Source organism: Equus asinus, chromosome 20 (genome assembly GCF_041296235.1).
Source record: "Equus asinus isolate D_3611 breed Donkey chromosome 20, EquAss-T2T_v2, whole genome shotgun sequence".
NCBI lineage: Eukaryota > Metazoa > Chordata > Mammalia > Perissodactyla > Equidae > Equus > Equus asinus.
The window spans coordinates 81,177,804-81,190,658 of NC_091809.1; the positions used below are offsets into that span (position 1 = coordinate 81,177,804).

Genomic DNA, 12,855 nt, shown 5'->3' on the forward strand with positions numbered 1-12,855 from the left:
TTTGCCTTTTCTAGATATTATTTCTCTATTTTTGCCTTTTCTAGAAATTTCGTATAAATAGGATCATAAAACCTGTGGTCTTTTGTGTTTTAGTTTTTCCCACTTAGCATAATGTTTTTGAGATTCACCCATGTTACATGTATCAGTAGTTCATTTCTTTTTGTTTGCTAATTATTTATATCTTCATTGATATTCATTCATGATATTTGTCCTTAACTTTCTTTTTTATGGCATTTTTATCAGATTTACATAACAATGTTGTTCGTTTCATAAAATTAACTTGAAAGTTTTCCTTCATTATCTATGCTTTCGAAAAATTTACGTAGTATTGGGACTATCCGGTCTTTGAAGGCTTAGTAGAACTCTGTGTGAAACTATCCAGGCCTGGCGCTTTTTTGTGTGCTTTTTTTTTGGAGGAGTTTCTTCATAACTTATTCTATTTCCTACATAGAAATTGGCCTGTTCAAAGCTTTCTATCTTTTTCCTGGGGTCAACTTTGGTAAACTTTATTTTCCTAGGAAATTATCCAATTCTAAATTTATTTATATAGAGGTTTTAAAACCTTTTTCCTTTGTTTCAATGGATATTCCCCCTTTGTCATTTCTTATTTTGCATGTTTATGCTTGCTTCCTTTTTGTTTAACTTAGCTAGTTATTGACTTTTTCTTTAAAAAGATGGATTTTGATTCATTAAGTAGAACTATATTTGTCCTCTATCTTGTTAATTTCTGCTTTTATCTTTATAATTTTCTCCCTTGAACTTTCATCTGGCCTACTTTGTGGTCTTTTTTCTTGCCTTTTGAGTTGAGATCTTACTTTTTCACTTTCCGTTTTTATCTTTTATTATTACTTAAGTGTTTAAGCCTATGTATTATCTACGTATTATCTTATGGTTGCTTTAAATCAACCCCCATCCATTCTGGTATGTGGAGTTTTCCTATAATTGTATTTTGGGAAGTCTATAATTTCAGTTTGTATTTTCCCTTTCAACCAAGAGTTAATGGAAGATTTTAAAATTTCAGAAAGAAAGAGCCTTTTTATGGTTTGAATTTGTTGTTAATTTCTGGTGTGGCTGCACTGTGATCAGAGGACATTGTTTTAATAGTTCTACTTCATGGAACTTACTGTTTTGTTCTTATGACTGTTCTATGTTTACTTGAAAGGAGAGCATATTCTCTATCATCAGGATGTAAAGTTCAGCATAAATCCACAACATCTTCTTTATTGGTTCTGTTGTTTAGATCTTTTAGATATTGAGTTTTTTTTGTTCACTTTACCTGTCTTGTCCTAAGTGTGGCATATAATCTTCTATTATTCTTATGTTTCTATCAATTTCTGTTTCTATCTCTTGTAGCCATATAAAAGCGGTGGCTGTATTATTTGGTGCAGAGATATGAATAACTGTCATACTTTCATTGTGAAGCATGGCTTCTAGCATTATAAAGTCCTTCTTTGTTACATTTAATGCCTTTTGAAGGAAATTCTACTTTATATGATATTACAATCACTATCCCTGCTTTCTTATTATTTCTGTTTCTAACTTTTCTGAATCACTTTCTTTTAGGTGTGCCTTTCGTATAAAGCATAAAGTTCAATCTTGTTTAGTGAGCAAATGCGAAAATCTTTTTCTTTTGATAAGTAAGTTAAGCTGATTCACATTGATTGATATGACTGATATGTTTAATCTCAACTCTGTCACATTATATTGCTTTACTATACTATAAAGTATGTGACTATACTTCACTATATTGCTTTAATATACTTTACTATAATTACTGCTTTATTATGTGCATTTAAAAATGAAAAAATCCTCAAAACTCTAAGGAAAAAGACCACATTACTTACAAAAGCAAGAAAATCAGGCTGGCATTAGACCTTATATATATTATTTTATATTAAATGCATATTATTTTATATTTACTATATATAATTATTTTATATTTAATGTCTATTCCTGTAAGTGAGATGTCTTTTATTGCTCTTTAAAAAATTCTTTTGGTATTGAGGAAAGAGGTTTTTTTGTTCTGGGCTTACTTTTGTATTTTATGCCTTTTACAGTACCCTGGCCCCCCCTTTTTTTTCCTACCTAACCTTTTACTATCTGGTTTGTTACTTTTATATCACATTCTTTAATGCTCAACTTATTACCTAGGCAGCAGTCAATTAACTTATTCTACTTTGCCCTTTCCTTCCCCTATTTGAAAAACTGCATTCTTTCTACTTTATCAGAGCACATGACATCCATATACTTTGATCTTTATCCCACCTCTGCTTTAGTCTTGGATCTATAGTTAAATATATCAAATGCTCATCATTAGACATTCTGCCAAAGGTTCCCCAGTCTTCTCTTAGTTGGATGAACATCATTCTCTAGTACAATGCAGTCAGCAAAACTTTCTGTGATGAAGGAGATGTTCTGTATCTACACTGCCCAATATGATAGCCACAAGCCACATATGGGGACTGAGCACCTGAAATGTGGCTAGTGTGACAGAGGACCTGAGTTTTACATTTTACTTAATTTTAATTAATTTAAATTTAAATTACCACATGTGGTAATTTAATTAGATTAATGTGGTAATGCAAATTAGACAACGCAGTGCTTGTGGATTCGACAGGAAGAAGTCATGTGCACAGTGTTCAACGAGAACTTGCATGCTTAAAACTGTTTTTCTATAACCTGGATACCTAAAAAACAATTTGGTTAGAACAAACAATCCTTGGCTTGCACTAAAAATGCTGCTCCACTGGTACCCTTCTTTGTATGTTGCTGCAGAAGTCTAATGCCAGCCTAATTTTCTTGCCTTTGTAAGTAATCTGGTCTTTTTCCCTAGAGCTTTGAGGATTTTTTCATTTTTAAAATGCAGTAGTTTTACCAGTCTACGTTTCAGAGCTGACCATTCCAAGTCAGTTTTATGAGGTAAAAATGGACCTTTTAATATAGAGGTTCAGATCTTCTTTCATTTCCAAAATGTCTTCTTGATTTACAGTTTTAAATATAAGTTCTGTTTCATTGTTGTTTTTCTTCTTCTTCTTCTTCTTCTTCTTCTTCTTCTTCTTCTTCTTCAGGGTCTCCAATTATATGTATATTGGATCTTCCTTGCCTGTCTTCCATTTCAATCACTTTCTCTTTGACTCTATCTCATTTTCATGTTCTTGCTTGTTTCTCTGTCTTTCTTAAATAGCCCTTATTATTCAACACACTGTGATTCAGCCTTAATTTCTTTCCTAGCTTTAATCAATTCTAATTTTATTTCTTTTACGTGGAGAAGGGGCTATTTTTGTTATTAGTTTTTAAATTTTTGATTCATTTCTTTGTTTGAGACTATTTAGTTCAGTTAGAAGTGTTGTAACCAAATGAAAACCATACGAACCAAATGAAAGCCATTTGGAACCAAATAAAACCTAAACTACCAATCAACAAGTTATTTTTCTTTTACAGCAAAATTGCCTTACAACCAATTTAGTTGTGTAGTGAAGGTGTTTGTGGCAAAACTGCTTGCAGCAAAGATGTTTATGGCAAAAATACTGGACACAGTCTAAAACAGCAAAGATAGTTCTATTGTAATTTGGTGTTTATTTCTTATTTAAAATCAATTTGAAGTTCACAGTATTCTTTTTCTCCTAGTAAGAGTGAAAGTCTGGGTTAAGTGTGGTTTTATTTACTTTCCTTCTTAATCTGTATAGTTTTCTGGGAGGATGAGTGGACAAATTCTAACTTAGGAGGCCACATTATGCAAGGACAACCTTAAAGTCCCTCAAATCTTTTTTATTCTTATTGGTTATTACTGATTGTGATTTGGCAGTATTTTATAAACATTCTTCAAACAACCCAGGAAATACAGCAAAGGGCTAAGTTGGTGAACAAGTCTTCCTTGTGAAGACAAACCAAGTAACTTTCTTAAAACACCATGCATATGAGAAACAGATTCAGAAATTCAAGTCTCTCATATCCAATAATGAATCTAATTATGACTGAATGTGATATGATACACTATGGCTTACAGTTTTGTGGTGATTAACAGTCCTTTCTGCCCATGCATAAATATCTACCATGAGCTAAAATGGAAGAAATTGTGTTTAGTTAAGAAAGTTATGTAGAAGAAACAAACTAGAATCCACTTTCTTTGCTATTTTTGTCTCTATAATGATAATGCAAGAACATGACAGAGTGATTTTCCCATCTTAGGCTCTAGTAAAGTTCATTCATCTATCCATCCAACATTTATCGAGGACCACTAAATTGCCAGACAAGAGGGATACAAAGATACCTAAAACACAGTCCCTGCCCCACAGACAAGCACAGGAAATTGAGTAAGTTGCAGAAGGTTAGATACAGTATGGTATCCTTTACCAAAAATTTAAAAATCTGCGAACCATAGTATACATACTTTTAAGGATACATATATATGTAGCATAAAGACAAAAACATTTGAGAAAATGATAATCAAATTCAGTACAGAAGTTAACTCTGGAGGGTGAGCTGGGAAGATGACAGAAGTAAAATCAAGCAGGAATACAAAGGGAGCTTCAATTTTTATCTATACTAGTTTATTTCTTTAAAAAAGAAAAAGTAAGATCTGAAACAAATATTGCAAAGTGTTAAGCTCTGACAACACTGAGTGGTAAGATACATGGGTATATTTGTTATGTTATCTCCATTCGTTTCTGTCTGCTTAAAATATTTTATGATTTTTCAAAAATTTTATCAAAATGCAGTTCAATTTACTGGCAAGATTTGTGGAATTTTACTTCAGACGTTTCAGAATATATTCAAGTTCTGTAATAAACAATACAAAATTGAAAACCAATTTTAGGAATGAATGAGAAAAACAGCCCATCTGAACACTGTATATCATTTTTTAGATGAAGTGTTATACATACCGGTGAGTGCTAAGTAAGAAGCAATGTACCGCTTTTCCAGTCCATCTCTAACACTCTGAATTGCACCAAAAATTGGAGGTATAATCATAATCAGGTTACTCACTGTATTCCCTATAGGACAGAAACACAAGAAGATAATTAGATTCATCAATACCACTTTAAATAAAGATACATGCACTTGGCCCTTAACAAAAACAAAATAGGTGACTTCTCAGCAACATAGTGGAAAGATATTTACAAGGCGCTAAAGAAAAATAATTCTCCACTCAACAAAAATTTCTTACAAGAATCCAAGTAAAATAAAGATACCCTCAGACATATGAAACTAAGAATTTTCAACTAGAACATCAACTAAAGGAAATTCTACATTCCAAACATAAAAAGGAAATGTATCTCAGAAAGAACCTCAAAGATACAGCAAAAAAAAACCAGTTAAAGAAGGCAGCCTACACCAATGCTACTGGAAGGGTGATCCACAGATACAGCATGACAAGATCAAACACAGAATTCAGTTAATTTTCTCTGTTGAATCAAACAGCAAAAACTTGGGGTTTGCATTTTGCATGTCTTTTTAAAATTTCATTTTTGTAGTAATGTTTTTAGTTTCTAGTTTCTATGTTTCTAGTATAAGACAAAAAGTAATGGATCTTAATCTGATTTTTGTTCCTGTCTTTAAAAAACAAAGGTCAAACATGAATAGCAAAGAAACAATAACCCCAACAGCAGAAGTAGTAAAATGAGAAAAGAAATGGCTAAACTATTTTATAAACTGATTCTAAGTAGAATAAAGTGGCACAATACATTCAAAATTCCAAATGAATGATTTTCAATATGGGAGCTGATTCAAGATAAATATCAATTAACAGGCCTATAGAGAACACTCCACCCAGAACAACAGCATATACATTTCTCAGGAGTACATGGAACATTTTCCATGATAGAACATATGCTTTTTGTTGTTGTTACTGACGTTGAGTTGATTCTGACTCCTAGTGACCCTGTGTACAGCGTAGAACCCTGCCTGGTCTTTTTGCGCCATCCTCTCACCTTCTGGAGCCATATCAGACAATGCTCTACTGCTATTCATAGGGTTTTCATGGCCAATTTTTTCAGAAGTGCCCAGGTCCTAGTATGTCTAGTCCATAAGCTACAAAGAAAACTGTCCACCACAGGTGACCCTGTTGGTATTTGAAATACAAGTGGCATAGCTTTCAGCATCACAGCAAAATGCAAAAGACACAGTATGACAACTGACAGATGGGTGGTGTGGTTCCCACAGGAAATGAAGGCTGTGGTGGGGAAAGCACCAAATCTTAACCACTAGACCACCAGGGCTGGCTACTAGATCATATGTTAGCTATAAATTAAGCCTCAATAGACTTAAAAAGATAGTTATACAAAGCATCTCCTCCAACCACAACAGAATGAAGTTAGAAATAAATAACAGAAGGAAAACGAGAAAATTCACAAATTTGTGGAAATTAAACAACACATTCTTAAACAACCAATGGATCAACAAAGAAATCACATGGGAAATTAGAAAATACTTAGAGATAAATTAAAATGAATATACAACATATCAAAATTAATGGGACACAGAAAAAGCAGTGCTAAGGGGGAAATTTATAGCTATAAATGCTTACATTAAAAAGACAAGATCTTCAAGCTAAAATGAAAGGATGCTAATTAGTAACATGAAAATATACAACACACTAGTAAAGTAAGTATATAGTCAAATTCAGAACACTCTAATAACTGTAACATGATGGTGTATTAATCATTTAACTCCAGTATAAAGGTGAAAGGACGGAAGTATTAAAAATAACTACAGCTACAGTAATTTTTTAATGAATACACTATAAAAAACAGGTAAAGTGTGATATCAAAAACCTAAAAGGGGCTGGGGCCAGCCTGGTGACACAGCGGTTAAGTTCGCATGTTCCACTTCTCGGTGGCCCAAGGTTCGCCAGTTCAGATCCCGGGTGCAGACTTGGCACGCCATGCTGTGGTAGGCGTCACACATATAAAGTAGAGGAAGATGGGCATGGATGTTAGATCAGGGCCAGGCTTCCTTCAGCAAAAAGAGGAGGAGTGCAGTAGTTAGCTCAGGGCTAATCTTCCTCAAAAAAAAAAACAAAACCCTAAAAGGGTAGAGTTTTAGTATGTGAAGTTACATTGTTATCAGCATAAAAGTGACTGTTGTATCTACAAACTGTTTCATGTAAGCCTCATGGTAACCACAAAGCAAAGACCTACAGTAGACACACAAAAGATAAAGAGGAGGGAATCAAAGCATACCACTACAGAAAATCACCAATTCACAAAGGAAAACAGCAAGAAAGGAAGAAAGAAATAAAGGAACTACAAAACAGCGAGAAAACAATTAATAACACAGCATTAGTTAAGTCCTTACTTATCAATAATTACTCTAAAGGTAAATGGATTAAATTCTCCAATTAAAAAGCATATTGTGGCTGGATGGACCAAAAAACAAGACCTAACTATATGCTGGACACAAGAGATTCACTCCAGCTTTAAGGACACACAGAGGCTCAAAAAGAAGGGATGGAAAAAGATATTCCATGCAGGTGGAAACCAAAAGAGAGCACAAGTAACTAAACTTATATAACACAAAACAGACTTTAAGCCAAAACTTGGAACAACAAAGAAGACCATGATGTAATATAATAATAAAGGGTTAATTCATCAAGGGGATATAACAGTTGTAAATATATAAGCATCCAACATCAGAACATCCAAATATATTAAGCTATAGATCTGAAGGGAGAAATAGACAACAATACAATAATAGTAGGGAACTTCAATGTCCCACTTTGAACAATAGATAGATCAGCCAAACAGAAAATCAATACAGAAAAGTTGAACTCAACTACACTTGAGGCCAAATGGACCTAACAGACATACAGAACATTTCATCCAACAGCAGTAGAATACACATTCTCCTCAAGCACACACAAAACATTTTCCAGAATAGATCATATGATAGGTCACAAAACAAGTGTTAGCAAATTTAAACAGAGTGAAATCATACAAAGTATCTTTTCCAACCACAATGGTTTAAAACCAGAAATCAAAAATGAGAGGAAAACTAGAAATTCACAAATATGTGGAAATTAAACAACACACTCCCAAACAACCAATGGGGCAAAGAAGAAATCAAAAGGTAAATTAAAAAATACCTTGAGGGGGCTGGCCCCGTGGCTGAACGGCTGGGTTCGCGCGCTCCACTGCAGGCGGCCCAGTGTTTCGTTGGTTCGAATCCTGGGCGCGGACATGACACTGCTCATCAAACCACACTGAGGCAGCGTCCCACATGCCACAACTAGAAGGACCCACAACAAAGAATATACAACTATGTACCAGGGGGCTTTGGGGAGAAAAAGGAAAAAATAAAATCTTTAAAAAAAAAAAAATACCTTGAAACAAATGAAAAATGGAAACACAACATACCAAAACTTACACAATGCAGTAAAGCAGTTCTAAGAGGAAAGTTTATAGCAATAAACACCTACATTAAGAAAAAAGGAAGATCTCAAATAAACAACCTAACTTTACATCTCACAAACTAGGAGGAAAAAAACAGAACTAAGCCCAAAGTTAGGAAAGGGAAATAAATGAAATAAGTCAATGAACTAAGAGCTGGTTTTCTTTCTTTCTTTTTTTTAGGAGGGAGACTAGCCTTGAGCTAACATCTGCCGCTAATCCTCTTCTTTTTGCTGAGGAAGATTGGCCCTGAGTTAACATCCATGCCCATCTTCCTCCTATTTTATATGTGGGATGCCTGCCACAGCATGGCTTGATGAGCAATGTCTAGGTCCACACCCAGGATCCAAACTGGTGAACCCTGGGGTGCCAAAGCACAATGTGCGAACTTAACCACTGTGCCAGCAGGCCAGCGCCAAGCTGGTTTTCAGAAAAGATAAGCAAAACTGACAAACTTTTAGCTAGACTAACTCCAAAAAAACAGAGAGGACTCAAATAAATAAAATCAGAAATGCAAGAGGAAATTACAACTAATATCACAGAAATACAAAGGATCATGAGAGATTACTATGAATGATTATATGCCAACAAATTGGAAACCCTACAAGAAATGGATAAATTCCTGCATATATACAATCCACCAAGACTGAATCAGGGAAAAATAGAAAATCTGAATACACCAATAACAAGTAATGAGATTGAATCAGTAATCAAAAACCTTCCAACATAGAAAAGCTAAGGACAAGTGCTTTCAGTGGTAATTCTATCAAATATTTAAAGAAGAATTAACACCAATTCTCAAACTCTTCCAAAAAAAATAGAACAAGAGAGAATACTTCCAAACTCATTTTACCAGTCCAGCATTACCTTGATACCAAAGCAAGATAAGGACACTACAAAATAAGAAAATTACAGACCAATATCCCTGGTGAATACAGATGCAAAAATTCTCAACAAAATATTAACAAACTGAATTCAACAGCACATTAAAAGGATCATACACCATGATCAAGTGGGATTTATTCCTGGGATGCAAAAATGGTTCAACATATGCAAATCACTAAATGTGATACACCACATTAACAGAATAAAAGAAGTCATATGATCATCTCAAGAGATGCAGAAAAAGCATTTGGCAAACAACATCCTTTGATGATAAAAACACTCAACAAATTGGATATAGAAGGAACACACCTGAACACAATAAAGGCCATATATGACAAACCCACAGCCAACATCATACTCAATAGTGAAAGCTTGAAAGTTCTTCCACTAAGATCAGGAACAAGATAAGGGTGCCCACTCTCACTACTCCTATTCAACATAGTAACAGAAATCCTAGCCAGATCAATCAAGCAAGAAAAAGAAATAAAAGTCATCCAAATAGGAAAGGAAGAAATAAAGTTGTCTCATTTGCAGATGATGTGATATCACATATAGAAAATCCTAAAGACTCCACCAAAAAAACTCTAGAACTAGGGGCTGGCCCATGGGCATAGCAGTTAAGTTTGCATGCTCTGCTCCGGCAGCCTGGGGTTCACAGGTTCAGATCCCAGGTGCCGACCTACACACTACTCATCAAGCCATGCTGTGGCAGGTGTCCCACATATAAAGTAGAGAAAGATGGGCACAGCTGTTAGCTCAGGGTCAATCTTCCTCAGTAAAAAGAGGAAGATTGGTGGCGGATGTTAGCTCAGAGCTAATCTTCCTCAAAAAAAAATGCTAGAACTAATCAATGAACTCAGTAAAGTTGCAGGATACAAAATCAACATTCAGAAAACAGTTGTGTTTCTATACAACAACAAAACATCTGAAAGATAAAGAAAACAATCCCATTTACAATATAAACCAAAACGTTAAAATATTTAAGAATAAATTTAACCAAGGAAGTTAAAGATCTGTACTATGAAAACTATAAGACTTTCATGAAAAATAGAAGACACAAAGAAATGGAAAGATATTCCGTGCTCTTGGATTGGAAGAACTAACATAGTTAAAATGTCCATACTCCCTAAAGCAATCCACAGATTCAATGCCATCCCTATCAAAGTTCCAATAACATTTTTTCACAGAAAATAGAACAAAGAATCCTAAAATTTATATGGAACAACAAAAGACCCTGAATAGCCAAAGGAATCTTGAGGAAAAAAGAAAAAAGCTAGAGGAATCACAATCCCTGATTTCAAAATACACTACAAAGCTATAGTAATCAAAATAGCATGGTAGGCAAAAAAACAGACACACCAATCAATGGAACATAATCGAGAGCCCAGAAATAAACCCACACATCTATGGACAGCTAATTTTCAACAATATAAATGGAGAAAGGAAAGTCTCTTCAACAAATGGTGCTGAGAAAACAGGACAGCCACATACAAAAGAATGAAAGTAGACCATTATCTTACGCCATACACAAAAATTAACTCAAAATGGATTAAAGACTGCAATGTAAGACCTGAAACCATGAAACTTCTACAAGAAAACATAGGCAGTATGCTCTTTGACATCGATCTTAGCAACATACTTTCAAGTATCATGTCTGACCGAGCAAGGGAAACAATAGAAAAAATAAACAAATGGGTCTACACCAAACTAAAAAGCTTCTGCACAGAAAAGGAAACCATCAACAAAATGAAAAGACAACCTAACAATTGGGAGAAGATATTTGCAAACTATATATCTGATAAGGGGTTAATATCCAAAATACATAGAGAACTCATACATCTCAACAACAACAAAAAAGTAACAACCCAATTAAAAAATGTGCAAAAGATCTGAACAGACATTTCTCCAAAGAAGATATACGGATGGCCAACAGGCACACGAAAAGATGTTCAACATCACTAATTATTAGGGAAATGAAATCAAAACTACAAAGAGATATCACCTCACACCCATCAGAATGGCTATAATTAAGAAGACAGGAAATAACAAGTGTTGGAGAGGATGTGGAGAAAAGGGAACTCCCATACACTGCTGGTGGGAGTGCAAACTGGTGCAGCCACTATGGAAAACAGTATGGAGACTCCTCCAAAAATTAAGACTAGAACTACCATACGATCCAGCTATTCCACTGCTGGGTATTTATCCAAAGAACATAAAAGCAAAAATGCGTAAAGATATATGCACCCCTATGTTCAGTGAAGCTTTATTCACAATAGCCAAGACTTGGAAGCAACCTAGCTGCCCATCAAGGGATGAATGGATAAACATGTGGTATATATACACAATGGAATACTACTCAGACATAAGAAACGATGAAATCTGGCCCCTTGGGAAAACATGGATGGAACATGAGGGTATTATGCTAAGCAAAGTAAGTCAGAGGGAGAAAGTCAAATACCATATGATCTCACTCACAAATAGAAGATAAAAACAACAAACACACACATAGAGAGAGAGATTGGATTGGTGGTTACCAGAAGGGAAGCAGGGAAGGAGGAAGATGAAAGGGATGATTAGGCACATGTGTATGGTGATGGACTGTAGCTAGTCTTTGGGTGGTGAACATGATGTAATCTACACAAAAATCTAAATATAATGATGTACACCCTAAATTTATATAGTTATAAAGCAATGGTACCACAATTAAAAAAAAGACAATACTTGAGCGTAGAGAAACAAAAGACTTTCATGAAAGAAATTGAAGGAGACACAAACAAATGGAGAGCTATCCCATGTTCACGAGTTGGAAGAATTAATATTGTTAAGATGTCCATACTACCCAAAGCCATCTATAGATTCAATGAAATTCCTACCAAAATTCCAAAAGCATTTTTCATAGAAATAGAAAAAACAATCATAAAATTTGTGTGGAGCCAAAAGACTCCTAACAGCCAAAGAAATCCTGAGAAAGAAAAACAAAGCCAGTGGCATCACACTTCCTGATTTCAAACTATATTACAAAGCTATAGTAATCAAAACAGCATGGTACTGGCATAAAAATAGATACATACACCAATGGAACAGAATCAAGAGCCCAGAAGTAAATCATCACATATACGATCAACTAATATTTAACAAGGGAGCCAAAAACACTCAGTGGGAAAAGGATAGTCTCCTCAATAAAAGGTGTTAGAAAAACTGGATAACCACACACAGAAGAACAAAATTGGACTTCTGTCTTACACCACTCACAAAAATGAACTGGAAATGGATTAAGGACTTAAGCATAAGAACTGAAACTGTAGAACTCTGAGAAGAAGAATAGGAGAAAACTTCCCTGATATTGGTCTTGGCAATGATATTTTTGTACACAGCATGAAAAGCACAAGCAACAAAAGCAAAAATAAATGGGGGACTACATCACACTAAAAAGCTTCTGCAAAGCAAAAGAAACAATCAACAAAATGAAAAGGCAATTTATGGAGTGGGAGGAAATATTTGCAAATCATCTATCTGATAATGGGTTAATATCCAAAATATATAAAGAACTCATACAACTCAATAGACAAAAACTTCGATTAAA

General features: G+C 34.5%; 1 protein-coding gene across 8 annotated transcripts in view; it reads right to left on the minus strand.

The window, feature by feature from the left end:
* Positions 1-12,855, minus strand: part of ACER3 (alkaline ceramidase 3) — a 158,946-nt gene that overhangs the window by 94,277 nt on the left and 51,814 nt on the right. For 6 of the 8 annotated variants that reach the window (XM_044752031.2, XM_014855811.3, XM_070490612.1 and 3 more), the window contains exon 2: positions 4,884-4,994. The exons of the other annotated variants lie outside the window; for them this stretch is intronic. In XM_044752031.2, the coding sequence (XP_044607966.1) occupies positions 4,884-4,994 (111 nt within the window). The remainder of the gene's footprint in view (positions 1-4,883; positions 4,995-12,855) is intronic. 8 annotated transcript variants of the gene reach the window in all.